Source organism: Diadema setosum, chromosome 3 (genome assembly GCF_964275005.1).
Source record: "Diadema setosum chromosome 3, eeDiaSeto1, whole genome shotgun sequence".
Lineage (NCBI taxonomy): Eukaryota > Metazoa > Echinodermata > Echinoidea > Diadematoida > Diadematidae > Diadema > Diadema setosum.
The window spans coordinates 43,123,681-43,140,359 of record NC_092687.1 but is presented as its reverse complement, the minus strand read 5'-3'; the positions used below and the strand labels follow the sequence as shown (position 1 = coordinate 43,140,359).

Sequence of the window (16,679 nt, the reverse complement as noted above, 5' to 3'; positions counted from 1 at the left end):
GAGGGCGCAGTTCAATTCCAACGACGTTATATCATGAGGCTCGTGTGAAGCAAACTGTGATATACGAATCATTAGGCAGGATTACTGAACCTAACATCGCCTGCTGCAATTCGTGGAAATGCCCAGTTTGGCATGCGTTGATCAGCAATGAGGCGATATATGCCTGCACTTTAATAGCGCCCTCTGTAGTTCGTGGTTTCCGCAAACTTCTAGCCTCTGCGTCGTGTCGCATCGCCACAACTCGACCGACGAAGGTCATCTCTCAGCCGTGCCATCCAAGAAATGAGCTCTTCCTACGACAGCCACCCATAATTTGCGGCTCCCCTTCACGCACCCCGACCAAGCGGTCAATGACGAATGGACAGATGAACCTCAACTGGCCAGACACATCCTCCCGGTCAGATGTCTGGATTGGTTGATAGCTTGTGACACGCCACTGCCTCTTCTTTCCACACTGTGCTCTAGAGGAATCAATTGAGATTGCTGAGCAACCAAAAGGGGCGGGTCCAAATGCGTTGAGGAGCGTCAAAAGTCTCCTTCCGCCCGTGTGGGATCCCTGGCTGCACCTACCACCATGAAAACCCCGCTTGCACAAATTTCCCTGCCGGAAGATCTGTGAAGCAAAAATGAAATGCCATGAAATGGCAAAATAGCAGTGAAATTTGTCAATCAGTACAGAATGAAATGGTAAGGTTTGGTCTGTTTATCGCTGTAAGGATTTGCTATACCATGGGATAACACAGGCAGAGTATACAACGTCAGGCCAAAGCATAAGAAGTTTTGCTTCGTAAGCATCGTATGATATTATTTAGGCATAGGCTGACAAGGGGTGGGGAATGTCATGTTTATGGCAACAAGTATGCAAACTTGATGTTGCATAACTTCCATTCTAGATTAAAATATTGGCCCTTTAAAAGCTTATATTCTTTTTTTTTTTTGTGTGTGTCTTTTTTCTTCGGGGGGGGGGGGGGGTATTGAGAAGAGATTGTGTGTGACTCAAATAGAAATTGCTATGGATTATTTTCACCACAAATGACAGAAAATAAATGTGAGTTTATGAATTTACCATTGACATGCAACATTTGTGAGGTGAATGCTTGACAACATTCCACTCATGTTAATCATGAAGTATCAAGTTTATAAAAAAAAAAGAAAAAAGAAAGCAGAGATAGATAAACATGTGCACTTTTTTTTTGTGGGGGGGGGGGATGTGCATCGACAAAAGACATTTAGAAGATATAGAAGCAAATATGTTAAAACATCTATCTATTCTATTTTTTTTTTTTTATGCTGTACGAGCATAATTTTCAGTTTCATTAGGTTTGATGCCAAAATGCTATTTTTGAATGGGACCTCAAGGAAGTTCGAAAGAGAAATATTGGAGTAGGATTGAAAAGTGATTAAAAGGCTTATGAGTGGTTAGTGCTCTTCAGAAATTTACGCTGACTTTCATGGGTCACCATCAAGAATTAGTCCTACACTTTTTTTTTTTCCTTTAAAATGGTAGAGTTAGAAAATCATGCTGTGTCACTGCACATGGCAACCTTGCCAGCTTTTAGGGTATGCAGAGGTCACCTCTAAAGCAGCAACAAACAGATAAACAATGTTAATCCATTGAAGACAGGCTGATTTTGCTACAACACACATTTCCTATAGATCCCTGACCGAGTATACTCGGGACTCGTCAAAGCCATTGTGCAAATAATTGATGCCAAACTTGAATTCCTGGGTTGTTCATGCTGAATTTTATATAAATTTGTGTGTGTGTCAAACACACGTATGACAGAGAAAGTTTGTAGAGAGAAAATTTTACCGGATGAAGGAGAAAAACAAGAGCTCAAACAAACAGCAGCATAATATCCCTTAAGGCTGCGTTCACATAGAAGTATACTATTCGGGTATTCGGGCTCGTTTTTTCGAGGGCACGCGAATAGCTTGAATCGAACGATAGGATTTCCTCACACCGGTTCACATAGGAGGGCACTATTCGAAAGTACCGAATAGCTGCGAAAAGTATAGCAAAGTGGGAATCGAACTTGTTCGATTTTCTTGCAGCGTATACCGTCTCTCGTTTATGAAATAATGACAGTTTTGGTCTGGATTTGCCCTTTAGCAAAAATAAGCATGTAGACTGACATTCTGATGCAGTTTAGAAATTGTTAATAAGATTTGCTGGGATGTAGGAGGAAGAAATCACTGCATGGGATGGTGAGTTGACGGTGCGGGTGATGGTGTATTCGGGGCCCGATTAGCGAATAGCAAATACCGAATAGCGAATACTGAATACTTCTATGTGAACGCAGCCTATAGCCATTGTACAAATATGGATATCACATTAGGCTTCCAATGCAGAGGTTTGATTATTTTATTCGCGATTCACACATCGGAGAAGGTATGTCCAGATCATACTGTTGGAAAGTAGGCATGGAATCACGTCCGAATTATGCTGTAGCAAAGTTAGCTTTTGAGGCTCACGATGCTCACACTTTCATTCGATTTGTGTTGGCTTGTTTTTGTGCCCTGAACAGTACTCGACTCTCCTTACTACCTGTGGGTGGCAAATTTTGAAAGTTGTACAAGGCCCGCCTGTGCATTTCCAAATACAGCCTGGTCTTAGTCCCATTCATAGGAAATGATGTTTGCACACAGATGGTGGCACATGTATGCAGCAAACTTAAAGAAAGCTATCTTCTTATCTGTACATATTATGTGAATTCACACAAAGGAACGCAACAGTAAGATTAGAGAGAGGAAAAAAAAAAACAAAACAATATTGTTCCCGGTTATTTGGTGTTGTGAAATGCCAGATTTGTGTTAGGCGATGTGTATAATGTGCGTCAAGGGATTCTGAAACTTTGGTAAGCGTGTACTAATGAAAAACTGTTCATACATTACTACGTTGTCAACATAATTATATAGAACCGTGTGTGCGTGTGTGTATATAGATAAAAGTCTCTCTGTACGACTGACACACACACCTTTCATATACTCTCACTCCCTAATCGTATTTGTTTGATTACATTTCGAGCAATGCATGGCAGATGGAACTTGTCGTTTATCTTGGAGCAGCCGCCAATGTTGATGTCTTTGCCTCATTACAAACTATGTACAAAACGATAGCCAATTTTCAGATCGTTACTATTATTATCAGCATTATTATTACAAGCGTCAACATCATGTTTTAGCTCATTACGTCACGTCAAAGGGAAATAGGCTGTATAAGAAAACCTGGTCGATTTTCATGTTGAGAGAAAACCTCTTCCAATTCAATTTGCATGTTTTCATGCAATCAAAAACCATATACAGTTGTGTCATTTCAAAATGATTTTGTTTGTTTATTTTTGTCTGTATATTCACAGTGTCCCACAATGTTCAATATCAAAAGCCAAGCTTATGTGTTCATTGAAGGTTTTGTGTCAAGTTCAAAAAGCTCACACTGTATTGGCAAAACTGGTCAGTGTCAGATTGCATTTCATGTATGTCTCCATAAGGAATTCTGTTGTAATCTCTGTCACATGATAATATTTCATGTGTTTTACCTCATTTTCTTCAATGTAGCATTGAAATATATTTTTATTCCTTTATTTAGACTGATAACCCTTGCTCTCTTGGTTATTTGAACATGTAATTCGAAATGGATGCAACTCAGTCCCATGCAGGTCAAGTAATGCCATGTGTGAAACTCAACAATAGCATCACGTAGAACAAGTTTGTACAAATTGATTGGGATGTTGTCACTATCCATGTTTTGCTGCTTGTAGAAAGAAAAACAGTCATACCTGAGAGGTGAATGTTATGCAAGTTTGGTTTCTGATTAAAAAAAAAAAAAAATCTCCGTCGTAGCCAGAGGTAGCTGTACAAACAAAAATCTCGTGGGTTCCTTAATTGATGTAATAACGTTCTTTCTGGTCGATTGTGATACTGCTTTGTTTATGTTTGGTTGTAATATCAAGATTATCTATGGTTGATTTCATGTGATATTTACTGCTTTGTTCTCACTCTCATTTCTCATCAGTATTACAGTTTCGTCCTAGATCGTTATTTTTTTTTTTTTTTTTCTGTTGCATCTGAGTTCTTCCTGTTTGTTGAGAGCTGGCTAGGAAAAAAGAAAATGTCTTCTTTGTATAGAAAGTGGTGTACTCAGGGGCTTGTAGACAGACTTCACTCTAAAGCATCTGAATAGTAAAAACTAAACGAAACAAAACAAAAGCTATTTATGTCTTAATTGTTCTGCAATCTAGGGAACTGTTTCATGAAGGCATCACATACATAAAAGTTTTTACATAAATCTCAGAACAGCCAAAGCCGCTCATAATGTAGCTATATGAGACTTTCAAAGCCATATCATGAAGTCTCTCCTAAAGTGCGTCTTACGAGTGAAAAATCTCTCAGGAGACTTCCATGAAACAGACCCGTGATTGCCAAGACTAAACAAAAACCCAGATGTAATTGTCTAAGTGTTTGATGGGCAGTGGCCAATTCTTTCTATCCTGTAAAGATAATTGCATTTTTTTTTATGAGTCTTATTTTGTTTTTTAAAAATTCAAATGATAAATTGATAGACATGCTAGATTTTTCTATTTCTCACTCCAATCCCCTCCTCACCCTTCCCCACTCATATCTAGCATTTTGTATCTTGTTCCCATTTTATTTCGATCCATAATGATGAAGCAAGAAGTAGGGTCTACTGTTAGGTCAGTTATGGAAGTCCCTTCGGCTCCACATCTTGTCATTATATAACAATCCTGTTTTGCAACCCATGCGACATTAGGGGCATAAAATTAGCAAATGCTAGAAATGTATTTATCTATTTGTTTTTATTCCATACATGCTCTGTGTTGTTATTTTTTTATTTTTTTATTTTTTTTTTTTGGGGGGGGGTCCATTATCACCATTTGTACAAAATGATTGAACCTTTTCAGCATTTTTTTGTTGCATTTAGTTCTTCCGTTGCCAATAGTCTCTGTCCGTTTGTTTTTATACTTGTGTGTGTATGATGATTGTAACTTACAAGATATTTATGGAATCAATGGAATCTCACTGCATCTTTGACCATGTTTTTATTATTTTAATTATTGTAACTGTTAGTTGCTCTTTGTTTTTATTTTCATTTTCTTGTTCTTACCGACGCAATGTAGACAGTGATGTATTGCTGTAGGCATTACGAAATCTTGGAACATAATTATGTATTTCTGTTTGACGGATGAATCAGTAATTCTTTTTTTTTTTCAAACTATGTCAAGTACATAATGTGTTCTATACAAACTATGTTTTGTAAATGAAATGACGTCATGCAAAGAGTGAAACCGATGTCACGAAAGGATTGAAACCAGGCAAGCTAAAGGTGTAGATAACGGTTCAGCCTAATGCAGAAAACAAACTATCCCTGTGCCATCTTGAAGCGCTTAACCTAATAACTAAGATACAGTGTAATACTTTATTTATTTATTTATCTCTTTTTTTTTTATACATTCCAGGTTAATAAATCTTATTGAATGAAATGAAAATAAAAATAAAAGAACAACAACAAACAAAACACTCGAACAGGCTCATCATACATGTATTTTTTTTTCACATATCAATGTGGCTTTACTGTAACAGCTCGATGATTTATTAAAAAAATGACCACATTTGTCATTTCGTTCACCTTTAGGTTGTAATGACACATTAAAATCAAACGAGGAAAATCAAGTCTTTGTATTGCAACACGAACGCAGCATCGAATGGGGCATGCCATTCGGGTAATTCTTTTTTTTTTTTTTTTATTTCCGGAGTTTGTGCCAAGAGCGAGCTTAAGATCTGCGACGCGGACGCCAGGACAATGCAGCCTCCCGGGTTGGAACAATGGAAACGGCTGTCTCGCGCATGTGCAGAACACCATTTTTAGCCTAAATATCGTCGTCTTGGTGTTTGTGTCGCAGATCTAAAGCGCACTTTTCTTAGCGGTGGTGAATTGTACTCCATTTGCGTTGTAAAGGTTATTGTATGGTACAATAGATACATCGGCTCATTCTCGTTACCTTTCTAGTTGATGGGAGGGGTGGGGTTCTTTTACCTTTTTTTAATTCTTTTTTTTATTTTTATATTATTCAATTGCCGGCACAAAGATAAAGTGAGAACGTGGTGATCATTTGGCGCTTTTATGGTCCCGGATCTACTCGCGTTCAGTATGCGGCCCTTGAACAAGCAAAATGTTTTGAAATAGTCTCACTGTATAATCTTCAGCTAGGTATAGGAATGCAATCCCGGTAAAAATGGCTTATAGTTACAGACAGGATTCTATAATTCGAGAGACTAACCTCTGTTTATTTTTATGCAGAAACAATTACCTTAATCTTTGTAAATACATATTTTAGATGAAAAACAAAAAGAATGTCACTAGATTGTCTTTCTGGACCATCCACCATACACAAAGAGCGATTATGTTCCCCTCTTTCTTCCTTGTTCTCGACTGTGTATAATGTAGATCTATACACGTATGGCAGCATTTTGGATTTATTGTACTGTATGTACGCTTATCCGCTCAGCAGTTACCAGTACAGCTAAGGTAGCATCATGATGGACCGTGTATACTATAGCAAGCGAAATGCCCCGTCATGTAAGTTTTGTCGCTGATTTTGCAATACTGCTGTATTTTGTTTTACAATTCAGTTAGTTAAATGCATGTCCTCGGTCATGCGTTGGAGACTACTTGAAGCCGAGGAGAATACTGTACTACCATAATGACTCCCCACAGATAATGCATCAAAATTACTAATTCCTGTCGCAAGCTGTTCAAGAAATCCGTACTACGATAACTTCCTTGTACATTGTAATAAAGAATGAACCTCCATTATTATCCTAATCACAAACTTCATGAAGATGCGAAAAATATTAAAGTTATTATTATTATTATCATTATTATTATTATTATTATCCAGCTAAAATAGAATTCATCATTTAGTGTCAAAAGAGTAGTACAGCATTCGTTAGATTGAGAGAAAGTGTAAATAGTGGCGGGCTTCAGATTTGAAGTATTCTCATCGTATGCAAATAATGTCTGTGTATTTGTGATAAATGCAGAATACCCGCGCAGTGCTTGGCACTTGCGCGCGATGACGCATTCCCATTGGCCGCTGGTCTTGAAAATACAATGCGCGCACGGGCGAATAAACCGATATGGGGACTCCCGTATATACCCAATACTCCCGTCGCGTATTACGCAATCCCTTTAAAGTTGCATATGCGTGCAATTACAGTACTAACTACTGTTATTCATGATTACGTCACCTATAGATACATTGTAATCTGGACAATTTAAAATGAAGTAATCATGGTACTGAAGCATTGCTCGTACAGTATTTCATTTCATTGTGATCCCTCAACTCGCTAGAAGTAATTATTCATAGACTGAACTTTGAATTACTGGAACATGTCAAATCCAGTTTTATTCTTATTATCATGATTACTATTGGCTATTACTACATGGTCTATCTCGCCTCCCAGGCGTGCTATGTTCGTTTTCTTTTAATATAATATAGTTTTCTTTTTCTCGATACCCTAGCGAGTAACATCAAAACTTGAGAAAGTCGGTAGAACTCGGAAAACAACGGACCTCGCATGAAATAATATTCCAGAAAAGGGCAGAACTGATCGGAGTTCTATAATCACCATCCATATTGAGAGGTGTCCGTAGAAAGAATATAATGATGCATCTTATACTATTTCCCACTTGTTTGCGTTGACCATGTATACACACGTGGGGAAAAAAAAATCTCTATGCTTATACTTAATCTACGAAATTAACTTATCGTTTCATTATGATATGCATATGCATGGGCGACTGTTGCTTTATAAAGAAATGAATGCTGTTGTGTATATGGTATAAAATGTCATTTCGTTGTTAACATTGATTGTTTTGTTTTTGTAGAGGAAGGCAAGGGGGAGACCTTGGAATATTTGTACATGGAATTTCCGTATGGCAAGAAAATTGCGAACTTGTATAATATGTGAGGAAGAATGATAAAGAGAGAAAAAAAATGCAATTTTAGGTAACCCAGCAGAACGTGTGCCCGTGTGCTTGCTTTCATGTGTCACCCAAGTGAATGAGACGGTTTGTACTGCACATATTGTTGTGGTGTATGTTATGGCTAGTAACTCATCAGTGGGAATCAGTGGAAATGCTGGGGATGATTGTTCCAATCCGTGTGGGATTCTTTTAAGAGTACACGGTGTTGTGTGAAAATCATTTGCTTCAGAATGGTCTCATATTCAAGTAATGTGCAGTTTAATGTTTCCAGGTTAGCATGCCTGTACATTGACGGGGCGACCGAACTGCACATTACTTGAATAATATTCATTCGTGAATAATATTTACAAAAAGAAATAAATCTAAAGAAATCGGTCCTGCAAATTTTACGTTATAACAGAATATTGATATAATCTGTCTGACCTCATCATAATGAGGTTCCGCTGGATGAAAATCGTGTAACATTTTTTTTTTCTTATTCTCATTGTAGTTCAGATTCGCTAGTGGCAAAATAGGCGCGATCAGACTGGCAGAAGATCGAGAAGTTTAAGATCGCGATCTTTAAGATGTCGAAGTTTTGCCAGTGTGACCGCAAACTTCCCGCGAAACTTCTCAATCTTTTTGCGGGCGGTGCCTCCGAAGCGCGAGGTCATTGTCATGTATGTGCATTGTTACGTTACAATCACTAGCCATCGGACGGCGCACTCTTTCTTGCGCGCGTACCAATGGCCCAAACTTCGCGCTTGTCGATCTTTTGCCAGTCTGACCGCGCCTAATGATGCGTTTACAAGAAACAAGTCTAAGTTTTCATAGAAAGTGTTGACGACAAGCTCCAATACAATGGCTGAAAAACACAACAACAACAAATAACCGAAACAAAAACAGTCCTCCTTCTCAATCTAACTCATCGAGAGAGTCATAGTTTTATGCATTCAGTCTGTAGATTGTCTTAACCCATATCGGGCCATCTACGGGATATTCCGTAGTTTGTCCAAACGCCGCAGGGGCCACATACGGAATATCCCGTAGCGGATAAAATGACATATGAATGACGTCATTCACTTCCGCTGAGTACTACGACTGTGCTATGCATTGAATAACAGCACGCATGTTATATACCATATTAACGAAATTTTTTTTCCTCTTTCAAAGGATATATAACTTGTCTATATGTTTTTCATTGCTTGCTAATGAAGAGCGATTGTTTGGAGAGTAGTCTGTTTGTTGGCGTGTGTGCGCGAACGGTGCTGGGCCACTTGGGTGGCCCGATATGGGTTAAGGTCCGTCTCCATTACTTTCATGGACACACGACGCCGTGTTGAAAATTTAAGAAAAGGGGAAAAATACAATAACGACAAGTTCCAAGAAAGAATCAAAGTCTTCCTGTTTAATTTTCCGTATACCAACACGATTTCCTTCATCGGTATGTTATTTTCCAAGAGGTCTGTGGGTACGTAACGGCAAACTGCGCTTTCGTCATTCATTATTATTATCAATGATTATTAGCGAGATTTACTGCGACGCGACCGCTGAAGACTAGGCAGCTTCACTTGTTGAACCGCAGAAACAGCTACACACATCGCGCATGTACAGAACATCATTCTTGGCCTAATTGGCGCTGTCGTAGCCTTCAAGTTGCATATCTAAAGCTCGTTATTTTTCTTTTCGACACAACTACAATTACGAAACAAAATGTATGGCTCTGAGGAAAACATGCCCAGCCTCCAAAGAGATACATTGTGTAATCTTTGCTGATAGTTTTATATAACTGACATGTCTTACTTTCTCTTTGGCATCCTTACTTAATACTTTTGTGTAACGAAGTGATGGCACATTCGTAGCAAAGGATGTATATCTCTCACGTCAACACACCGTGCATCATCGCAGTGATTCTCAATGCAGAAAAGGAGGGATATGAAGAGTTTGTTTGCAAAAACCGATAAGTCCATATTTGCCAAATGGAGATATTTGTGATTAAAGGTCAAGAAAAATAAAGAGAATAATAAGAAAATTTTTGCTTCTTTTGACCATAACTTCAAAAATGTACCTTTATAATAGTAGTTACCAATATATCATTTAAAAGGTATTATTTTGTACTTTATGACAGAGACCGTACTTCAAAATCTTCAAAAATGGACTTATCGGTTTTAGCAAACAAACTCTTCATATACAGTACAAACATTTTAGAAGACGATGACCCACGCGTATTTTTCTCGTGACGTCATCTGGTCCGGAAAATTAATCATGCACTCATGCACATCTCAACACATAGTACAGTGCACTCCCGTTATACCGAACAAGGTTACAACGAAACTCTAGTTACAACGAAGTAAAAATTCAAGTCCCAATATTGTCATGTCTATGCCTAATACAAGTCATGTACGTTATTGTTCGGCTTTAACGAAATTTCGATAAACCGAAGTAAAACTACCGGTCCCGGGACTTTGTTATAACGGGATTCGCCTGTATTCTTAAGACATAAATGATTATCCGTTGTGTGGCAGCAATTCTGCTATGGTGACTTTTCTAAGATTCACCGATGAGCCACACCTTGAACTCTTGGAATGTGGCTATTTTCCCGTCCTTTCGCCCCAAGTGATTCCCGTGTGCGATGTAGACCCCGTCGGCGTACTGGTCGTGCCACGTCCAGTTGAAGAACTGGCTACCTATCGGGAACCGGAAATAATCCACAAAGTTTATCCGCAAGCCGCGCTTGTTCTGCTCCAAGATGTGCGAGAGTGCCAGCTGATCCGTTTCAGCTTTTCCCGGGAGGTAGGCTAGTCTCTCTATCCAGTCGTAGACCATCTTAATCACGAGCGTGGTCGATTTCATGTAGAAGAAGCACGGGCAGGGAAACCTTGCGCGGTACCCCTGAGCTATCCAGATGTCGTGCTCGTTGTACTGGTCGAGCACGTACTTGACCGGGTCTTTGAACCACACGGCGTCGATGTCGACCAGGAGGACGTCGTGACCAGACTGGAGAAGGGTAAGGATGTAGACGGTCCGTCTTCGAATCAGGTGCTGATAGGTGGAGATGTTCCTCGCCAGGTTCCCCGGTAGGCTGAACTTACTCGAGAGGACAGTTTGAAAACGACTGGACGATTGAGGCAAGAAGAAGCTGAAACAAGCCAAAAATAGATTTAAAAAAATGGATTTATAGATAAATTAAGGAATACACGCAGTATGCTGAAGACATAGATGAATTATTGTGCGGATAAAAAAGTTCTGAATAGATACATAAATGAATCAAACAAACATATACCCAGTATTCAAAATTGAATAGATGAATAAAGATGAAGGAACCTTTGACAATGGGAGGGAAATTGTCGAAACTGATCTTCCTCTCCTCAAGAAATAATTTTTTATTTAGATCTCTCCCCTTACAATGCCTTATGCAAAAAAAAAAAGACTAAAAGTAAAGACGATGCTTTTACTTTTAATGCATATTAAATCATGGTAATACATAATCATACGCGTCTGTTTTTCTCTAAGTTTCTCTTCCCATGGTGTCCTTCCTGTCCTCCCTTTAAAGACTCAGTTGACAGGAAAGCTCGGCCGGACTCGGATATTTTGATAATTATGCGAGAAATCATAGTGCACAGGCTTAGCACTCATCTCAAATTACACAAACTCTCGAAGAATCACGGCTGGAGCCGACCGTTACCGATGAGAGAACTTTTTTTTTTTTTTTTTTTTTTTTTAAACTTAGGCTGTTTTTCCACAGTTTTGGTTGCTGTTGTTTTTCTTTTAAATTCTTTTGAAATGATATCTATGGCGATGAGTGAACATTGCTCCCTGACCCTACAGCTTATACAGTGATTGACACGTATGTTTTGTCCCCCATCTCAATTAAAGGTGATGTATAACTTAATGAAATATCGGTGAAATTAACTGACCTTTGACCCCGACCCTACTTCCTACTTACTTGTACGTTTCGTCATCCTCGGACATAAGCAGAACTCTATACGGCAAACCCAGCTGCCGAATACTTTCCCTCCAGTTCATTGTGATGTTCAGAAAGTCTTTGTCTGTCGCTGTGAGGATTACGAGCGGTGGGGGCGCTTCAAAGCTGAACGTGTCGTTGTCATTGCGAAAGACCTGCACCATGCCTGGGAGCGTGTTCTCTTTGAGCGATTCGATCAACTCGGGCATCTTGCTCGGCACGGCGATCACTGGCTCTATGTGCACATACGATACATTGATTCCCCACTTGCTGAACGCGGCCGCGACGCTGTCGTGTTTTGGTCTCTTTATTGCGGCCTTGGCTTTCAGGCGTTTGTGCTGGTCGTAATCATGGCGCCCTCCCCTGTTGAGATGTATGTCGTGCGGCACTGCAAACAATCACATAAAAAAAGAAATGTTACTATAGAAAATGAAACAGGTAAAAAGATAGGAAATGGGTAAATAGTTCTCATTACACATCTTGTGGATTCGGAAATGTCTTGTTTTATTCCTCTATCTCCTTAAAAGGCTGTGATATATACATGTTATTATTCAGCTCACAAATAAAGTATTCGAAAAGAGAGTTACAACGGTGAAATGTAAAAGTATGGCAGAGAACTACAGTCAAAAACCTAGCAAATCATGATTATAGGCCTACTTGTACTGAACAAACGCCCAAGAAATGTGTACCATTCGCCTATAAAATGAAGAGTTTAATCACGTGAGCAGTCTTTTTTTTTTTTTAAGTAACGATCATATTTCTCTCTCATAATCACCGCGGGCAGTAGTGTTCTAATAACCGCTACCATAAACTATAGTCGGTGCCACTGCCCGTCTGCACTCACCAGTGTAAGTTGCTTGTGTCTTAAAATTGAACTCATTGTTTGTGTGTGCGGTTCACTTAAGTTCAGTTGGCTTGAGAATCTTGCGAAAATGACTGCCAACAAAGTTAATTCACATCACATTTATAAAACAAATAATGCACATTACTTATTTGGGCGTGAGAAATATCCCCCTCCGTAACTTCGCCACAATGCAGAACGAAAGTGCGTTTGCCTAGTGTGTTTCAGACTCTTCCAACGTTTCTGATACCTGGTGGATAACATCCCCACTCCATGCCCAGGCCGGTGTACTGTGTTTTAAAGGGAACCCAAACCCAAGTAATGTGGATTGAGTGAAAGCAGCAACATTAATGGAACGCATCAGTGACTATTAGAGGTAATGATGTATGAGTGAACAACACTATAAAGAAAATATAAAGAACATTCTCAAAAAATTCACTTTTTCTTGCATTATGAAAGTCAAGAGCACTTGACAAATCGCTTTCAGAAAGCAGGGGGCTTACTTCCCTATCAAGTTAATGTCATTTTCATTTTAAAAAAAAGTTTTTTTTTTATTCTCTCTACATTTTCTTTATATTGTTCTCCACACATACGTCATTACCTTTAGTATCTAGTCTCCTCATCTAGCGGTTCCAACACCAAAACTTTAGAAATTCATAACGGTTGCATCGATTGTCCGATTTTCCTCGAACTTTCACGAATGTGTTCCATAACAATGTTGCTGTTTTCACTCAACTCACATTGCTCTTTGGGTTTGGGTTCCCTTTAAAGTTGTACCCAATATTTGACTCACCATTCCGCTGCGAGGTTTCGATGTATCGAGACGTGATGACGATGACAAGGTAGGCGAACCCCTGTAAGACAAGGATCAAGAGGAAGAGGCGGACGGGGAGTCCCCTTCGGAGGGACCTAGACATCAGCGCCATCTTTGATGGTAGGCCAGGTACATATACCAATCAATGCAGCGACGTAGAATGAAATCGCCCAATAATATGTTGCTGTTGCACTTGCAGGTGTTGGTCAAATGGCAAGTCAAAAATTCATACTCTAAACTGGTGTGACATCATGGGAGCATAATTTTGAGTCCACTTGTTCTCTGCATGGTTCATTTACGAGTCTAAGTTAATAGGAAAATAACCAACAAAACAAACAAACTACCACGTGCGATCTTTCCCACGTATAATCAACAAACCAAATAAAATCCAGGCAACAGTTGTGCTCCCATTGCATCAGCAACTATTCCTCGTAGCGGCATGCATGTAGGTTAAGTTTGTGACGTTTCAGTGTATCAAAACTTCGTTGATAGGAACTCCCATAATGGATGGGTGAAGATTCCCTCAAATAACCAGCATGACATTAAAGCTTTGAACCAGGAATGTATGTAAAATGTCGAAACTCTTGCTGGACATTGCTGGAGAAACAAGCGATGATTAATACTCCGTAGACAGCTGGCACGAAGACACGGGGCTAAAGTGACATGGCTGTTTCTAAAGTACTGACCCCAAAGAAAGCATGCAGTAAGAAATCGATTATCGGCCTGGAAAGAGTTCAGCCACTGTCACCGGATCGATAACTGTTAGGAGCATCGGATTCCACCCATAGTCAACCATAGCGCTGTCGCGGCCCAATCACCAATGACCACTGAAGCAAAGAACCACGAACAGCGCCATCTACGCTATAATTCACTAAAGCTCTCAAACCCGCCATAGTTTTTTTTTTTTTTTTTTTGCCCAATCTCATTAGAATAATATTTGCATTCGATTTAATGATTCCACCGTTCAAGTTCGAATGAATTTGAATAATCACGGATATCGACATTCAAAAAAGTTACCTACTTCTTTTTCATCAGCATGCAATTTCGTCAGTTTAAACCTGCTTAAAAAAGGGCGCTCATTTTAATTAAAAAAAAAAAATCATCTTTGTGAGGCGATTGCAGTGGCACCAGAAAATAGTTGCGCGAAGCATTTTTTAGTTTGTTTGTTTGCTTTCTTTTTGTTTGTTTTTTGTTTTGGTTTAGGCGTTGGTTTTATTTTTTCAATTCATTTATTTATTTGATTTTTACTTATTTATTATTATTTTTTCTGGCTTATCAGACGAGGAAACAAATTTCACTGGGGGCCTTTTTTTTTTCTTCATCTATCTTGTCAGCTGATTAAATGGGACCAGAAATATTTGTTTATTTTTCGCCCACAATGTGGTAAAATAACCCAACACAAACTTGAACTGAAAAGGTCCATTTTTTTTTTTTCATTTCTTAACCCTTCCATAAAAATCCTAGTTACGGACCTTCCACCCCGCCGTGAAGAACGTTAAGGAATTCCGATCCATGATAACGCAAACATTTACAACATAATGGGCACTGATTTTTCATTGTTGTTTGTATTCTTTGTAGTTACTCATCTGTTTGAAATGTAAACCGAATTTAATGTACCTTAAAATGAGCCTATTGCCTTACACTACCTAAAATAAGCTTGTGTAACTTCACTTTCAAACACATAGGCCTACTTATACATTTATTTTTTATTTACACACGTCTTTAGCCGCTGCTAGAATAGGCCTATGCATACATTTATCTATTGGACAGAATTAGTGGGTGAAGCAATTATTCAATCCAACTGATTTCAACTTAATTCAATAGTTTATTCATTTCAATCGAAGAAAGAAAGAAATTCAGATCGGTACAGGCTGTCAATTTGACTTTCATTCATCTGATAAGGACAGTTCATCGAACACAATATAAAGTACATACACGAATGATATTTTAACAAAGAAAAATGCACACTTTGTCATGGTAAAAAAAAGAAAAAAAAAGAGTAAATATAACGACGGAGAAGAGTGTTCCCGCACTGAAAAGCAAAGTTTGTAGGACGTGGAACACTGGAATGAAAACAACAGCAACACCAATATACCAATTTATATATGAAAAGTTTGTTCGCAAAAATCAATAAGTCCATTTTTGCCAAATGGAGATATTTGCGACTATAGGTCAAGAAAAATAAAGAGAATAATAAGAAAATTTTTGATTCTTTTGACCATAACTTAAAAAATGTACCTTTATAATATATGTAGTGACCAATATATCATTTAAAATGTATTATTTTGTACTTTATGACAGAGACCGTACTTCAAAATCTTCAAAAATGAACTTATTGGTTTTGCGAACAAACTCTTCATATTCATATTGAATTCATCTATATGCCACTGTACATTCAACCATTGATATTATGATGCTGATAATACAAACATACTGTTGGGACCGCCGCGTTGGTACCCAAGACAGTTAGAGTTAAACTCTAAAGGACACAAAAAGAAACCAGGGCTCGCAAGATTACATGACTATGACACGCCAGTGCTCATTCCAAGACTCCTTTTACTCCAGTCAGCGTCCCAAGATATACTCCTCAACGCTAACTCTTAAATTTCTTACAACATCAAAGCATCATTCATCACCTTCTTGTATACAATGACTGTATTCTACAGTGACCGTTACCAATGACCATTTGTGGTCTGATCTGGGGACAGGGAGTCTGCTTGAGGGTGATAAACTCTACGGGGTTTGTCCGTGGTAGAGGGAAGGAAGAACCACAGATACAAACAATGTTCTCAGTTAATGTGTCCGCCCATAAGACTTGCCCTACCAACTTTCAAGTGGAGTCCCAATTTGCCTAACTCTGGGACCGTAACAATACTATACACACTGAATTTACCATGATTTTAGAATGCATACTTGTAAAATACATCAGAACATAGCAGTGGGTACTGTTCGTTATTCGTAAGGTTCGCTATTCCGAAGGTTCGTTAATTCGAAACACACAAATTCCCTATCCCTAGAGGTTCATTAATCCAAAAATGAAAAAGGGTTCGTTAATCCGAACATTTTTGGTGTT

At 38.7% G+C, this 16,679-nt stretch overlaps 1 protein-coding gene across 1 annotated transcript; it reads right to left on the bottom strand.

The window, feature by feature from the left end:
- Nucleotides 1-262: 262 nt before the first annotated feature.
- Nucleotides 263-13,718, bottom strand: LOC140246890 (uncharacterized). Its single transcript, XM_072326214.1, has 5 exons — nt 13,586-13,718; nt 11,934-12,339; nt 10,537-11,126; nt 8,077-8,144; nt 263-613 (listed from the first exon to the last, which is right to left on the bottom strand). Exons 1-5 carry the CDS (start codon nt 13,716-13,718, stop codon nt 263-265), a joined length of 1,548 nt encoding a protein of 515 aa, XP_072182315.1.
- Between the last annotated feature and the right edge of the window lie 2,961 nt (nt 13,719-16,679).